This window comes from Argiope bruennichi, chromosome 9 (assembly GCF_947563725.1).
Source record: "Argiope bruennichi chromosome 9, qqArgBrue1.1, whole genome shotgun sequence".
In the NCBI taxonomy this organism is placed as follows: Eukaryota; Metazoa; Arthropoda; class Arachnida; order Araneae; family Araneidae; genus Argiope; species Argiope bruennichi.
In genome coordinates this window covers 89923994-89942200 of record NC_079159.1, presented here as the reverse complement: position 1 = coordinate 89942200, position 18207 = coordinate 89923994, and the positions used below count along the sequence as shown (strand labels likewise).

Sequence of the window (18207 nt, the reverse complement as noted above, 5' to 3'; positions counted from 1 at the left end):
TCGCTATATTGTAACTTCACTTTTCTATTCACCTAGTAAATCATGCAGATATTAAACAGATTCTTTTGCTTTCAATAGTTTAAGAAAATCTCACAATTAAATATTTGATGAAATTATGTAAATATTTTGATTTTAGGACAACAGTGTTAATCTATTGACAGAAATTAGATTAAAAATATTTTTAAGAAATTCAACAGAATTCTGGAAAAATTTGCAACGACTATTCTTCTTTCATCAACAAAGATTAAAGGTTGCATTTTTTTTTTATCTTCGTTATTGGAAGGGAGCAGATTAAATAGAAACAATGCAACGTTTTAGTCTCAAATAACTTCAAATTTAGCTGATCTTTTAATTAGAAAAAACTGCTTTTTTACTTACCCGTATACGTAGTGTACAGAAAATATAGTAATCATCAAAAAACTGATTCATAAGATTTTACTTTTTCGTATACGTAGTAAAAAGAAACTATAGTAATCGTTCAAAAAAATTCGAACTCGAGATTTTGACGAATCTCCACATTTTAGACTTCCCTGAATTTAAAAAACACATTTTTGGAAAATATCCATCCGTCTGTCTGTGACAGAGATAACTCAAAAAGGACGTGAGCTAGTCAGTTGAAATTTGGTACATGGTCTTTATATCGAATTTGCAGATTTCTATCAGATTTTGAATAATATCTCTTTAGAGGAAGTCTGTCTGTCCGGTTGTTCGATTATAAGTTAAAATGATAGTTACAAAATGAAGAAAGCAAGATAGATAAAGTTCAATACACAGATTTAACATCTATAGTGCAGACACGTATTAAATTTTGGGCAAAATCCAACAACGGGTTGACTATCTGTCGGTCTGTACTGTCTGTAACTGTAACACGTAGATGCGATAATTCAAAAACGGAACGCCTTAAATGGGCCGGGATAGCCAAGTTGGTAGAGCGTTAGATTCGCGTCCCTTAGGTTGCGACTTCGAACACCGCCGGCCGAAGATTCCCCACCCCGCTTGGTGGCTCATGCGCGTACAAATCTGTCGTGGTCACCAAGTCCTCCATGTCGAGAGTAATACCACTGGGGGTATTGGATCAGGGGTGAGCGTTCTCTGATTCAGGTCTAAATTAAGATCTGTGGATGAGTGAATGAAATGTGTGAATGAAGTCCGCCCCGTAAAAAGGGTTATGACGTGTGTGTGTGTAGCTAAGTCATTCTCTTGGCCATAGATGGCGCTACTATAAAAACAAAAGACGCTCCTCCACCGGCTTAAAATCGCTGTCCTCGTAACAGCTTGCTTGTCCATGGCAAACTGCCATAAGAAACAACAACAACACGACTTAAATATATATGGAATTTAGTATGGAATTTTGTGTCTACAAGTGCAGTTTTGTGTCAAATGTTTGTTTCAATCGGTAGAGAAAAACATGTCTAAAACACAAACTTGTTTTTCAGATACTCTGAACGCATACCAAGGATTAACCGGCAAATAACGCCAAGGATGACACAATAGATTCAGTAAAAATGTTATACTCACTCCGAAAGTTAAAATTTTGTGATTGTTGCACGCCCATGCCATGTAAGTTGTTCTATGGCATGACAAGTTTATTAGAAAGCATGCAAGAAAGATTTGCAGAGACCAAACCCTCTGGTTTAAATAATGCTTTATTTGGTAACTAATTCAAAGATGACAGTTAAATCCGGGCGTAATTTATAAACAGTAGAAAAATATGAGGAGAGAAAAGTTATTATCTGTACGAGCCGTGATAACATATGATAAAAATCATTCAGAATTTGAACTTCACACTCTCATGTTACAATCTGAACTCGTTATCGGGATAAGTACAAAATGTATTATCAATTGTTTTGAACGAGATAGTTCTCTAACAAAATATTATTATGATCCAATATTTTGAAGTGGAGATGTAAACAAACAAATGTTAGTCAAATAAAACATTCTTTTCTGTAAGATTGATAAATAAATGCAGATTTTTGTGATTGAGTATTTAAAAAAATTTCCAATTCATATGAACAGAACTCGCAAATTTTCTTCTATTCTATTTCTTTCTTCTATTTCTTTATTATTTTTGATAATTTTTAATTTTAAGGAAATTTTAATGGGATTGAATTACATGACAATTTTCATGTGTGTTTTTTTAATTTGAGCTTTTCTCCTTTATATCAATTAATTAAAAAACAAACTCAACTCTTTGATCAGATCTCAAGAATCTCACGCTAGCGACATCTTTGAACGCCCTTTTGAACTATCTAGAGAACAATTAAGCACTTGTCACTTTTATCGCATTATGAAGCATTGTTCATTTTGCATTTTAATATGAAAAAAATAGGGTTTGGGTTTTTATTTTCCTTACCCTCTGTGGGGCCCTCTCCACACCACACCAGCGGGAGGACGTTTGGCATGACGGATTTAACGTGCAACAGACCTCCTTACAAGATGGTTCTTCGGTGGAATCGGGTCTCGAATCTGAAATCCTACGGCTCACACACCAACTTACCTCACACGCCAAGATCGCGGCCTACAATAACTACCAAACTCAAAGACTTAAATCAATGAAATTCGGTATATGATCTTGTGACTGCAACTGTAATTCCGTGCCAAATTATGATTTTAATCTTTCGAATAAAATTCGTCCAAAGTATATATTCTCACGATAGTTTCAGGGAAAGTACTACATTAACAGCAAATATGTATATTTTATAGCCATTGTTCGCTATTGCCATGCAAGAAATGCAATTCCCATGCAATTTTATGTTGGGGCCGGTAAGAGGATAAGACCTTTAATCGAGAGTGTAAGAGAAAATTCCGGGAATGCATTTCCTTTGGTTTCTTTGTGTACTTTCGCCATTGACGATATTGAAACTTCAAATAACGATTTCTTTGGGGGTTTTGCATAAATATCTATATTCATTCTTACTATAATAGCATTAATTCGTCCCTGTTGTAGCATATATTACAAAATGTTTTGTTGTTATTTTTATCTGAATTTCAAAATACCGTGTTATCAGTAATGGTATTCTACTATCGGACTTCTCGAATATTTACACAATGTGGCGCATTTTGTGACAATCTGTGAAAATGTTTAGCTTAGTTCAGTTAAATTAATATTCCGTTTTAAATCATTTAAAAGGATGATTTTAGGTCACATCTCGTAATTTTGAACCACGATCAGGTGATAAGGACCAGCTTTAGCTGCTACCCCTGCTCCAAACTCCTGCACTACATCAGTGGGATGGCATTTGATTTATGACATCGGATTAAACGCACAGCTGGCTCATGTATACGACGGATCTTTAGTGTAATCAGATTTCGAACTCGCATCTCTGGATCTAAGCCAAGGCATTACCACTAAAATCATTCCAGCCTAATGGTGAAAAGAATCGAATATAGACAAAATCTTATGAAGTCAAAATTTTTTATAAAAAAAGCGATTTACTTAGGATTTTAATAGAAAACAATTCATAAATATTGTTTAAAACCTACGTAAGTTAATTAATCGTATTAGTGCTTTTACTGGACATTTTAAACAGTTACTTATTTTCAGTACCTTCTGGAAACTTTCGATTTTTTGATTGACATGATTTGGAAACCAAATTGACAATATTTATCTTCAACCTTTATCTGATTAATTGGGACTAAAATTTCATTCAAATCTTATTATCAAGATTATATTGACTAAATTTCATTGATTTTGATTCATGATGAGATAAAAACAAGGAAATTCTTTTTTGTAGATTTAGTTCAAAATTTCGCACACATTTGCAGATATTTTGATTTAAAGATCACATGATTATTTTCATTCCTCTAGCTTGTTGTGTTAATGTGATAGAGCTTTTACATATACTCAAATTAACAAACCAAATTAGACAAATCCAGCTATAGATAGTCAGACTATAGTTGGATTTAGTCCAAAATTTGGTATATAATGTTATTAGAAATCAATCGCCATTTTAATTTCCAGATTCATCAATAAAAGTTGTTCTCAAATTTATGCGTTTTGCATTCGAAATCAAGTACTCTGATTCTGTCGTACGATCAAAAGGCAATGATTAATTTTAGAAAAATGAGCTTTCCCGATATTTTGGGGAAATTATTATATCTCAAAATATATGATTTTAAAGTTGGTTTCTAATTGTATAACTACGTCCAGTTCTAAGGATAAAGCCATATTCCGAGTTTCATCGATGTTTTTAATTATTTGTACATATGCAGACGGACGGACAGGAAGTAAGACAAGAGTGTCTTTCATGGATTTCACTTAAAATTTGAAGGAAATCTGCAATTTCGACGTCAAGATCGCATACCAGATTTCATTTGACCAGCTCTTTATATGTTCGATTTACTAACAAATTCTCTTTAGGAGTGATTTTTTAAAAACCCGATAAAGTTTAAAATATGAAGATTTTTGGAATCTTTTGATTTAACTTATTCGCAATTGCAATACTTTCTCTTTCTGAACTTCTTAGGGGAGAAAATAAAAACATGATAATACAAATTGATCATATTAAATATGTTTCAACATTTAAATTACCACAAAATATTTGTTATTCTTTAAATTATAATGAAATAAAAAATCCATAAACTGCTTTCTTCATTTGTTGAATCAGTGATTTTTAACCTAATATAATCGATATGTATGCTCTTTAAAATATTTGTTTTAAAAAAAAGCTGAAAAATAAAGTGAAGGTTGAAATTAGAAAACCAATACACAAATGTTTCATACCCAATAGTGTCGTCAATTTCATTGCGATTGCGTGTATACTGTATAAATGAGGTGCACGCTCTTTTTTTGAAAAAGAGAGAGAGAGAGATTGACTTACATAATCTCAGAGCAAACTACATATCTCCTATCATTACAAAAAAATCAAACAAAATATCGCAATAAAAAAAAGTGATGTGCCAAGATTACTTTCTGGGAAGATCTTATTTCCCTGGTTCAGGGAATCTTACTTTTCCAAAATCCCATCTCTCTCGCCGGAAGCCGTTAGGGGCAGTAGTCTAGTTTTATTTATATTTGTGATTGCATAAGAGGAAGGGGTGATGGGTTTGGCAAGAACATTTCTCTTTGTCACTCGGCAGGTTTCAAAACATTTTGACAGTACCGCTGGCTGAGGGGACAAATATAAAGAAAGAAAATGTCCTCCGCAGATATTCGAAGGGAAACGACATTTGCGGATAGATTGACGAAGTATTCGCGTGATTTTCTGGCTGGCGTGCGATGTTGTTTTGCTTCAGTGGATAAATGCGTGGATATATTGGAGCTGAGACTAAAAATAGTCTAACCTAATGCATAATACTTTTTCTAGAAACAGACAGATAGGCTATTGGATAGTGAAAATACGTATCTCTAAAAAAAAAATTTTTTTTTTCAAATTTTAATCATAATTTTTTTAATTGAAATTGAAGCGATATTTTGGTATTTTTTCGTAATAATTCCTGAAAATATTATCTCACAAAACTAGTTTGTACATCACTTTAAAGTTTAAAATTAACAGGAGTGATCTGCTCTTACTTTCCTTAATAAAAGTCTTATCTTCTAACCTCCGCATAAAATTGGGGACCTTGAATATGACCGCAAATACCATGCATGGCATTAGTGAACTATAGTTACGAAATATAAGCTTTTGACGTGAATCTAGCATTTTTACTGAATCTATAGAGAGAATATGTATTTTGGATATTTCTTTGTCGGACGATTGATACTAAAATGTGACACAAAGCTACATTTATAGTCACAAAATAACATACCGAATTTCATTTATATAAACCACTGCGTGTATGAATTATTGTCTTTCTTGATGAATACGAAATCACAGACGAACAGACAGTGAACCGTTAGCCATATTTAGTTCAAAATTTTCAATATTTTAGATGATAAACCAATGTACAAAATTTTATTTGCCTGTTTCTGCATTTTGAAATTATCGAGTTTATTGTACTCAAGCAGGCAGACGGGCAGAAATCTTGAGCATGGATTTCATTCAAAATTTGATAAGAATCTAACCAATTTGATCGTGATACTTTACACCGAATTTCATACCCCCGGGGGACACCTCGAAATGAGGATGAGATGCTTCCGGCATGGTGGTTGGATCTCGCCACCCTGGAGTACACTAATAGGTGAGGGATCTGACTCCTCCCATCGATGACGGGACGTACTTTCTTCGGGGAGGGTTGTACCGTGGCCAGTGACGGCCCTTAGGACTCAACCACAGTTCCCGCCAATGTTGCTATTGCGGCGGTCCGGTCATTCAGTTTTTATGGTTTAAATCCGTGTGCCTTCGTGGCGGGTAGGAGAGTCAGATGACTGACTGACACCGAATTTCCTCCTTATAATTTAAAGCGTTTTTCTCTTAAAGTTCGCAATAAGACAAGGACAGACAAAATGCCAGAAATGTGCTTTTCGGACGCAGGAAGTCCTGAAACGCGCAGATTCATCAAATCTCGAGTATTTTTGGCGATTGCAATACTTTCTGTATACTTAGTATGTGTGAAAGTTAAAATGTCTTTTAAATGATGGCTATTTAGTGACTGTCTTTTTATTTATTTATTATTTTATCAGTTTTTGAAAAAATACTTTTTGCACAATTTTTAACAGCAGTCTGTATTTTTGAACTGATATTCAAACAGTTGTCATTTTTTCATCAAATATTTAATTACGCATTTTTTTTCTTCTGTTGTTAAAAGAGTAAGAAGGGGGAATTCTTTGTAGTAACTACGTGCTTTATATAAAGAATAAAAGAGAGAAGAATTGTAGCGCAAAATTCGGAAAATAAATGAACCGACATTTTAGATAACACTATGATATCGTAATTATATTATGATGATTCTTATACACAATGAATGGAACATTCGAAAAACTATTAAAATAGCACACTTTTAGTTTCTGCCACTTGTTAAGCTTAAATTTTTTTTTCTTAGGGGATTCACGAACGTCAAGCTATGCGTAAATCTTAATTGACAATAAACTCGTATTCTGATGAAACAGCTGATCGCCAAAGGTAACTAGTTATAAACAAAAGGAAATTGAGCTTAAAGAAAGAGATAACTGAAACTGTGAAAGAAATAAAAGTTGGATTTTAGTGGATACTTAATTTGGGTATAAATCTGATTATTTTGTTTAGCCCATATAATCTTTGTGTATCCGTGTCTTATTCGAGAGCATCTGATCGCGGCAGTTTTGTGGCAAAGTCTCGGATTCGGATTGGTTAGAATTAGGTTACAAGGATAGATCCGTCGTATATATGAGTCTTCATCCAGCCGGCTTTTCTTAAGCCCTCACATTTCGGTAGATCGTCCTATACGGTCCTGGCGCTTGTTAAAGCTATCAAGTATCAAACGTCCTCCCATTAGTATGGCATAAAATTCTGGACATGGTAATGCCAATTTAAGTGACATCTTTATTGTTTAACTAGAAATATATAACATTAAAAAAAAGGGGTGGGAATTTTTTAATGATATATTTTGTTTCCTAGATGTTTTTTAAATAAGTTTTACACAAAAATTAGTAACATCAATATTTTGTGACATTTTTCAAAAAATTCATTCAGAAAGTATTAATTTGCCTTAACGGAGTTTAGGTTTTCAACAGCGCAACTAGCAAGCTTCTTGAATAATTCCATCATTGTCATACACAACATGATAGATAAGGTAATGATAAGTAGAATGCAGCATTAACAACAAGTTAAGTTGTTGTTGTCACTAATCCCAGAGGATTTAAAGATATTGCTAGACCATCTACTTGCATCCAAAAACTTCCAAAGATGAATAAAATCTGGCCCAGTAAAAAACATCGCTTTTGGCAGAATCCAAACAATTAATAAAGACAACAAATTATTAGAGTATTTAAGGTTTTGCAAGCTGAAGAGATACAAGTTTCGTATATTTTTATTCGTGCATCTGACCCAGCTTATCTAATAGAAAACATGATACAACTCTTACTCGATTAAGAATAGGTCACACTCGACTCATGCACAGACATTTGTTGGCGGAAGAACCCACCCCTCAGTGTACAGAATTCCAATGCCAATTGTCAGTTCAACATATTCAAATTGATTGCCGACAATTCATTTCACAACGAATCCGATGCTTTCAGTCTTCCTCTATCAATTTAAAAAACAATCTTCACAAAATTAATTATCCATATCTTTTTACTTTCTTAAAAATGATCGGTTTTTACCATTTAATCTAATTAAAAATAGTTTAATTTTAAGGTTTTCGTACTGCGTTTTACCGTATACATAAACATTGACCAGTCATGACAAATTCTAAGATTTTATATAAGAGTTTATAAAACAAGTTTTTAATTCATACCATACGTTTGGCGCTGCATAATCAAGAATGGCTTTTGAGCCACAAAACTCCACTAAATCAAATCAAATCAAATCAAGCATCTGGAACATTGCACTCTTGCACCTTTAAATAACGAGCACTACGAGCTAAACGAAATTTAAGAAAGTGGCTCACTAAGCGAGCAATGTTTTGCAGAATGAGTGTTGGAAAACACCGTGACTTCACATAACGGCAATAGTCTGCATTAAGTTTCTGTTTGAAGACATCCTTTACATCTTCAAAGAATGACATCGTCGAACGTGTCTCCGAGTGTTTTGTGCAATTGACTGCGGAGCCTTAGCCGACGAGATTGTATCTCAGGTTAAAATTATGGAGCTAAAGGCAGATTGCAACGACACTGACGAAAATGGTCAAAAATTATCAAAAAACTTGTGTAGTTGCATCCTGTATCACAACAAATAGTTGCGGAGAAAATTTGGTCAGGAAAGGAGGAAATAATAGACTCAACAAAGCAAGAGCCTTCCAGTGAAATAAGGGAGAAACTAAAAGTATGGAGGATTATTGCATCGTATGCTGAGTAACATCACCTTAATAAAGATGTACCTACACTCGCTACGAATTCATTTAAAGATTATGTTATTTCTTATTTTGCCAAATTTTGGAGAGTAGCCGAAACAATTTTCTTGTTAAAAAAGCTGAAATTAAACATAATAAATTAAATTATTTTGAATATTTTCATTGGAAGTGAACGCAATGTCCTATTTTTCATGGATTCTTACTCAAAAAATTGTTTAGTTTAACGAAAGTTTCGCATTATGTGTACGACTCGGGAGTTAATATGCTCATTAAACAAGGCTCTATTGCATTTGTATATATGCAACAGTTTTCTTCACGGTTTTTTGATTTTCAGGTGTTCGAGTCATAGACGGTCCCGTAACTGACGCTCAAGAAGCTATGGCCCTTGTCCATGCTCTAGATTACGTGGATATCTATACGGCATCTTGGGGACCCAACGATGACGGCAGAAGCATCGCTGGACCAGGGACTCTGGCAAAATTGGCTTTTCTAAAGGGAATCTCGGAGGTATTCATATTTGCATTCTCACTTTTAAAGACAAAATGCCGGCATCCTGGCATAGGAGTAGAGCGTCTTCCCCATGATCTTCGCGCCCTGGGTTCGAGTCCCGGTTCGGGCAGGGTTGTTCTTCATCTGTTCTATCTGTGAGATGTGGGAATGTGCCCCCCTGTAAAAAGGGGTTGTGCAAGCGAATGTGATGCGTGAGTAGCTAAGACGTACTCTTGGCCCTAGTTGGTGCTACAAAAACAAGAGACGCTCGTTTGACTTAAAACCGCTGACTTCGTCAGTGAGCTTGTCCATGGAGAGTGCCATCATAAACAACAAAGACAAATTAGAATGTAGAAACAATTCTCTAGACAATGGTGTGACAAAACGACATCCTTTTTCCTTTTTATATCCATTTATATTATCCTCATCTGTTGCCATAATGCAATGATTTTCAAAATGTGCCTCCACGGTGCCTGGGGAAATTGCGACTTCTTAAAATGAGCGCCGCGAGATATCATGCAACGTAACGCATTCTTATATGTAGTATAGATAAAGTATAATAATCGTCAAATAACAATCGTCATTTTTAAGAATCGTTTTAGACCTCCTTAAGTTCAAAAACACATTTTTTGGAAAACGTTCGTCCACCGAAAACTACAAAACGAAAAGAGCTAGAGAGATAAGATTCAATACACAGATTTATAATCTATAATGTAGACACTTTACAAATTTTGAGCCAAATCTAACAATGGGTTGAATGTCTGTCAGTCTGTGCTTTCAGAAACATATAAACGCGATAATTCAAAAACGCAGTGACTAAAATAAATCAAATTTGTTATGGGATTTTGTGTCTACAAGTGTAGTTTTTAATCAAATTTTTGTTTCAATTGGTAGAGAAAATTTCGTAAAAAACGCAAATTTGATTTTTGGATTTATTAACCGCATGACTAGGATCAATCACCAAATAACGCCAAGTATAACACGATAGATTCAGTAAAAATGCTAAATACACGCCAAAAGTTAATATTTCTTAACTATTATACGCCAATGCCATGGAAGGCGTTCTCTGGCGTGACAAGGTTATTATAGATATGCGAGAAAGTTTTGAGGAGACCACTTCCGTTGTTTTTTAGATTTCTATATATTTTAATTCAATTCCAATTTTTATATATATTTTAATTCATGAGTCGCGGCATTTTTGAAGAAAGCTCACCAATTCATAGATTTAGTACAAAATTTACAATTTTTGATGATTAAATTTGTGTATCACATTTCACAACACTAGCTCTTTTTTTTTCATTTTTGAATTATCGTGTGCACATCCATACAGACAAACTTCTTCTCTACGAATTTTGCTCAAAATTCGATAGAAATGTGCGAATTTCTTGCTAGAGCGATATATCAAATTTCATCTCTCTAATTAAATGAATTTTTGAGTTATTGTGATAACAGATGCACATATGGACAGACGGACATTATTCCAAAAATATATTTTTCGAATTGAAAGAAGTGTTGAAACGTAGTGAAGTGTTGAACGGCCGACTGTTTAAGGCCGATTTTATTTATTTTTTATCTACTTTGCTTTTAAATTCTTTTCTATACTTTCACTTTGTACGTTTCATATATGAAAAATTAAAACTTTTTATTAATGCTAATTGTCATTAAATTTACGAAATTTTATTTACTTTGCAAATTCTTCGATAATTCGTTCGAGTTTACGAAAATGCAAACATCAGTACACCGCATTGTTTAATTACATGCAGAGTCCTCTAGCACAACTGAGGTTTCGTCGCTCGCGCAGATCCAACGATAACCTATTTACAATAAATAACTCGAAATAAACTTGCGCATGAGCGTCGGAAATTACGAGAATTTCCTTCAAGTGGCCTTCCTTTTTTCGTACAACGAAATGTCTAAAGTAGGAATGAAAGCAATTCAGATGGAATATTTACATCCAGCTGTCTACACGACACGAGGACTCGAAGTAGGTTGTATCAGTCCGTAAGCATACGTTTAATCAGCTGTCAAATCTGGTAAACCCTGATCACTGAGCTGTTAAACTGAGCACGCGCTGAAACGATGCACTTATCACCTACACTGATTAAATTTGCTCGTGATTTGAGATGGGATGGGGGGATGGCAAGGGGTAGATTCGATGGTTCGATTTTGCCATGAGCTTTGGCTACCGCCTGAGGGAAATCCCTGGGATGGAACACTTGTTCAGTCCGTAAAGTTACATTATTTAAAACATTGTCAATAATCATGATAATGACTTATTCGTATTCAAAATTAGTTTTAATAAAAAAGAGGGAAATGCTTTTGTTTTTAATTTAAATATTATTTTATTAATTACTATCCGCCTTTGGCGACCAGTTGGTTGACCGGGAATATTGGCTGTATTTAATGGAAATTTATAAATATTTGGGTGTCCAATAAGTTTCTTTCCTATTTATAATATGAAATGAATACATAATATTTATTGCTTAAAATATTATTTATTTTGTTATATAAAAACTTGCTCTATTATCTTCTTCCATCTCTCAGGAAGCCTCATTATGCTTTCTTTCCAAAATTGTTGTGTTTTGGACAAGGTGCGCTTTTATTTCGCTGATGGATTTAAATGCTTATCTTGAAGAGAATTTTTTTAAGGATAGAAAGAAGTAATAATGGGATGGAGCGAGATCTGGAGAGTATGCAGAATGTGGTAAAACATCCCAATCAAATTGTAAGAGCTTTTCTCTTACGACTAATGCGATATGTGGTCTCGCGTTGTCATGATGAAAAACAACAACAACTCGTCCGTTCATTAATTCTGGCCGTTTTTTTACTATGGTAGCTTTCAGTTGATGATAGTATTTCGTAGAATTTATTATTTTACCTTGAGAAAGGAGCTCGTAGAAAATTACGACTTACAAATCACACCAAATGGACAAAAGAACTTTTAGGGGGTGTAGGCCCGGCTTGGGGTGTAGTAGAACTCTGGTACGACTGAAACCGATGACATAGACGGCTAATAGATAAGCCTGCATGTTTGCACAAGCAGAGCCAGATAATGCCATTCATAGCGCAATGAAAAAGGAACTTTTGGGACACCCTAACAACTTCACGTTCATCATTCCGATAGCATTGTCATTAAAACTGTATTATTTTAATAGCCTTACACCTTTATGTTCATTGTGTACATAAACTTTCCTATTAGAGTCATGTTTTATTGCTTCATTCTGCTATTAAAATTATAGCTGTTAAATGAATACATCTTCCGTAATACAACGTTTCGATATACTAACTGCCTATGGCGACCGGCTTGTTCGCCCTGATTATTGACTTTTTAGGCTGTTTAACCAAGAATATGGAATTTATTTTTTAAAAATATTCCCTTTTTATTTGATACGACATAAGAACTTTGAATTAAATTGAATGAATTAATTGAATGAATTTAATTGAATTAATATACTATTAATTACTGTAAATACGAATTTTAAAAATATGTATTATAAAATAAAAGCAGAGGCGAAAATCTTATTTCGAAATTAACATCTAAGAAAAGCATTTTTTATTGAATTTTATGATGGATGAATTTGTATTTCATCATAATAAAAACGCAGTTACAGAGGTTATCGACTGCCATGTTCGTTCAAATAGCGCAATTGAACGAAATGGAACTATTTGAAGGAACGGGCGTAATAATTCTCAACTAAGCGAACAGACCATAAAACGCTTAAAAACCACAGGTAGTGTTCATAAATTTTAAGTAGAACAAGCAAAGCAAAAGGAAAAAATAAAAAACAAACAACGAAAAGGTATTAACACATTTGCTAGCGATCTTTTGTAGCTTTATAGATAGCCGATGTCAATCATCGAAGCAGACTCTTCTCGGAAACCGACCTAGTTTCCCGATCGAAATTCTTTAAAAGTTTGAAAATATAATATTAAGAACTTTATAATGATTTCTTATTATTGTGCAAACGTTTCCCTGTTGATTTTGTTGACTACGCAGCAGCACGTGATCGGCGTCGAGCGTGTTTAAGACATCAAATGATGGTTTAAAAAAATATAGAAACTAACGTTACCTAGTTTTGGGTAAACAATGGAACAATGGTGAATCTCCAGCTATGAAATCAGGAGACCACAATCAGATCAGTTGAAACATTTTATTTTCCTAATTTTCAAATAAATAAATTTATAAATAAAAATTCTATGAATAAGAAATATTAGGATAACATCAACTCTTTATCAAGTATAATTGATCAGGTTCTTGTATGTTTCATTACATTCATTTAATTATTAGAATATTTATAAAATTTAACATCTGCTGCCATACTCTTGTGATTCCGGGCAATTTACAGACTTAATCTATACTTATATAAAGTTCAATGTGTGTGTGTGTTGGCGCTCTACAGGTTAGACCGTTTGACCTACAGCTACCAAATTTGGTACATGTATACCTTGCAGGTCGGGAATGTGCACCTGGGGTCCCTTTTTTTGAAATTTTAATTATTAATTAAAAACTAACTTTCCCGCCAAAAAATCTTTTTCATTTTCCCCACCGCCAAATGAGTAAGGCTTCAGTTTTTTTTTTTTTTTTCCAAACAGTAATGAGGCTAGGCTTAAGATTCTTCGGCCGATTATTTTAAATGATTTTGTTTGTTTTTTTAATGTTTGATGCATTTGAAATTAAACATTGCTTATTAATCGATCTTTCAAATTCCTTCTGAAGTACTTTTGAATTAAAGTAAAACAAAATAAAAGAAATTAAAAATTTCTAATCTACATAGCGTCACCCCAACTGGCGTAGAATAATTCACGCATTTGCGTTACCATAAATGGCGATGAAAATTCACGCATGCGCATTGTGTTCTGATTGTTGAGAACGGATGCGAATTTGATTTAAATTATTTTTAGGTTAATTGTATGCTTTTGTTATTAAATTGTATTTATTTTAGTTATATATTTTTTGTATATGCGTATAGTTTTAAATAAATCGTATTTTAAGTAGTTTTTTTTAACCTGTTTTCAACCGATTATTTTAAACGATTCGTTTTATTTTCTTAGTGTTTGATGCATTTAAAATTAAACATTATTAATTAATTGATCTGCTCATGATGAGCTGAGAAAATATTGTTGACAAATTCTTGAGATATTATAAAAAGAAAGATATTCTTAAGTGCCCATAAAGTTTAAACGCTCCGTGACTCTGTTTTCAGTAATCATATTATAAAAAATGCTTTGTTTCAGAAAAAAATATTATTATATTAATTGAAGATTAATCCTTTCCACTTTAATTTAAAGCATAATTTCTACGGGAGCTAATAGAAAATTGGATAGATACAGATTACGTTATGACTGAAGGCCTTTATAATATTCTGAGTGAATTGAAATTTGAAGTTTTAAAATATTTTAATGAAGAAGCTATAAAAGTAGGAATTACATAAAATAGTTAATTATTAAAATTTTAACGGGCATTAAGATTGGTGAACCGGCTAGTCGAAGCGGCTAGTATATATATATATATATATATATATATATATATATATATATATATATATATATATATATATATATATATATATATATATATATATATATATATATATATATATATATATATATATATATATATATATATATATATATATATATATAGGGAATAATAAGAATATTCAAAAACACGCCCTGGTCAGAAGGAAGGATTCTTCCTTCTCAAGGGTGTGATAGATGTTCCATTTATTTCATTTTTTCCATTTCAAAGAGGCGGTATCACTGGCATGTTGCAAAATGAAGAGGGCATACATCAGCAGAAAAATTCATTATAAATAATAATTTAATTTAAAAATCAAAACATTAGTATCATTGAAAAGACTATTTTTTTTTGAACTTCAAAAATCAATTTTGTGGTGTAATATTTTCGGAAGATATAGCGAAAATATTTCGAAATTTCGCTTATTTGTTAATTAATTAAAATTCTAATTAAAAATTAAAAAAATCGCTCCGAGGTGCACATTCCCGGCCTCCAAAGTATACACGTGCCAAATTTGGAAGCAGTAGGTTAAACGGTCTGGCCTGTAGAGCGCCAACACACACACACACACACACACACACACACACACACACACATACACACACACACACACACACACACACACACACACACATACACACACACACACATACACACACACACACACACACACACACACACACACACATACACACACACACACACACACACACAGACACACACACACACAGACACACACACACATACACACACACACACACACACACAGACACACACACACACAGACACACACACACACACACACACAGACACACACACACACACACACACACACACACACACACACACAGACACACACACAGACACACACACACACACACACACACACACACACATTTAGCTTTATTATAAGTATAGATATAGATGTAAGGAATTCTAAGAGAGAGGTGGCCAGAAGCAACTTGATATTTGCTATCGAATTTAGAGATTTGAGATCACGAATACCAATAATAATCAAAGTAAATTTTGGAAGTACAAGCGTACAGAATAAGTGGTACAACTGTATATTTTGGCTACATCTGCTAAGTTTCTTTTTTTTTTCTGTAAAGTATATCGTTATATTTATTCACTGATAGTGTTGTTGTTTGTTTTGTTTTAGTGACTTTCTCATCTACATAGTGTAGAGAAAGTATAGTGATCACCAAAAATTGCGAACTCGAGATTATGACGAATTACCACGTTTTAGACCTGCTTGATCTCGAAAAACACATTTTTGTAAGATGTCCGTCTGTCTGATTGTGACCAAGATAATTCAAAAACACTTTGATTTAGGTGTATAAAGTTTGGTATACTGTCTTTATATCATATTTATAGAATAATTTCTATCAAATTTTGAGCAAACTCCGTTCAGAGAAAGTTAGTCTATCCAGCTGTCTGAATATAAATTAATACGATAATTACAAAACGAAGAGAGCTAGATAGATAAAATTCATTACACAAATTTAACGCAGGCACTTATCAAAGAAGTACAAAGGTATACAGACACTTACCAAGGTTGGAGCTAAATTCGACAAGGAGTTGATTGTCTGTTTGTCTGTATTTTTACAAACATTTAAACGCCATAACTCAAAAATGCAACGATTATATGTCATTTTGTGATTACAAGTGTTTCAGTCGGTTGAAAAAAATACCGCATCTAAAACACAAATTCGATTTTCAGATACTATTAACCTTATGAAGGGATTAATCGCTACAAAACTGTCCAAGGACGACATGATAAAATCAGTAAAAATGGTAAATTCACGCCAAAAGTGAATATTTCGTTACTATTGTACGCCAATACTATGCAAGACATTCTCTGGGATAGCATCTTTATTAGAAGGTATGCGAGAAAGTTTGGGGAAGACCACTCCCACTGGTTAATTTAAAATTTTAAATGTCTATCATTTTGTATTAACTATTTGCGGACAAGCACATTTTGAATTTTTCAAAACTGTAAAAGAAATTTTTAACAAAATGTTTTTCCAATACAGGGACGAAATGGCAAAGGCGCGATTTACGTGTGGGCAGCTGGTAACGGCGGTCGTCTTCAAGATAACTGTAACCTGGACGGTTATGCTTCCAGTCCTTATACAGTGACCATTGGTGCTGTCACAGCAGATGGACATAGCACCTATTACTCAGAACCCTGTGCAGCTGTCATCGCATCTGCTTACGTCGGGGGATCTCATGTACCTCCAACGGAAGACAACATCATGAGTGAAAGGAGAAAAATTAAAGTGGTGAGCATTGAAAATGTTTCATTATAACCTAAATTTTTTTACAAGGACAATATTTAAAAAATTTAAAAAAGGGTGCAGAAGTTTTGAAAGAGGAGTACTAGCTCAGGTGTCGTCCTCGTCTTTTGACAGCAACTCAAAATTATGACGTCCGTCCCAAAATAGCCCAAGTGTTGCTTTAAAAACAGGATGTTAATGCTTAAGGTGTTAAATTAAACTGAACTATTAGTCGTGAGATTTTTAAAGCATTTAATAAGAAATTTAACTCATGTTTTCGGAAGTCTGTGATCAAAAAGTATATGGATGGATGCTATGTCCTTTAAATTAAAACATGCAGCGTGAAAATGGCTTTATCAGCATGTGTTAAAAATTACAAGGCTATAATTTTCATTTCTTTTGCAAAGTAGAGCTATAAAAAATACTCTGAGGTTGTCACATTTTTTTTTATGACAAAAACATTGAGCTGATAATTTGCTTTCGATTTTGCCAAGAAATATCTGGGGTGAGGATTAAGCCGTGATTACATGATGTATAATTTTTGCAGAACTTCGACCCACATACTTTTAATGTCTAGCTCGAACTTTCACATTGAAATATGTTCTGGTGGTTTTTCGATCTTTTACAGCCAACTGAAAGGAAGTCTCGAATGTTTGTAGCAAGCATTCGCTACACCACACTAACCATATTCATTCTCTTTTATTTTGAATAACCAAATTGGAACAAGAAGTTACCACCATTGCGACAATAAAAATGACAACTTCTTCTACCATGATCTAGTCTAATCAACCCGTAACATGTTGGCATAGTGTGGTATTTTGAAATTCTACTCAACTGTAATTCTCGTCATTTGTTCAAGGCTCAAATCTATGAAGCTTACATGGCCATAAAGACTTAACATTTTAAGTTCATTTAAAAAAACAAACTTTTTCCGAGCATAATAGTTTATTTAATATGAATAAAAATTGTTACACGATATGATAATGATGTATTTTAGGGTTTTAATACAATTCCAAGATAAGGCTTATGTATTGTGTATAAGAAAAAACCTTTATC

The 18207-nt window shown here is 33.5% G+C and overlaps 1 protein-coding gene across 1 annotated transcript in view; it reads left to right on the top strand.

Moving 5' to 3' along the window:
- LOC129985133 (neuroendocrine convertase 1-like) overlaps positions 1-18207 on the top strand; it is an 85707-nt gene that overhangs the window by 55090 nt on the left and 12410 nt on the right. Inside the window, exons 7-8 of the mRNA XM_056095051.1 lie at positions 9203-9375; positions 16909-17157. Of these exons, the coding sequence (XP_055951026.1) occupies positions 9203-9375; positions 16909-17157 (422 nt within the window). The remainder of the gene's footprint in view (positions 1-9202; positions 9376-16908; positions 17158-18207) is intronic.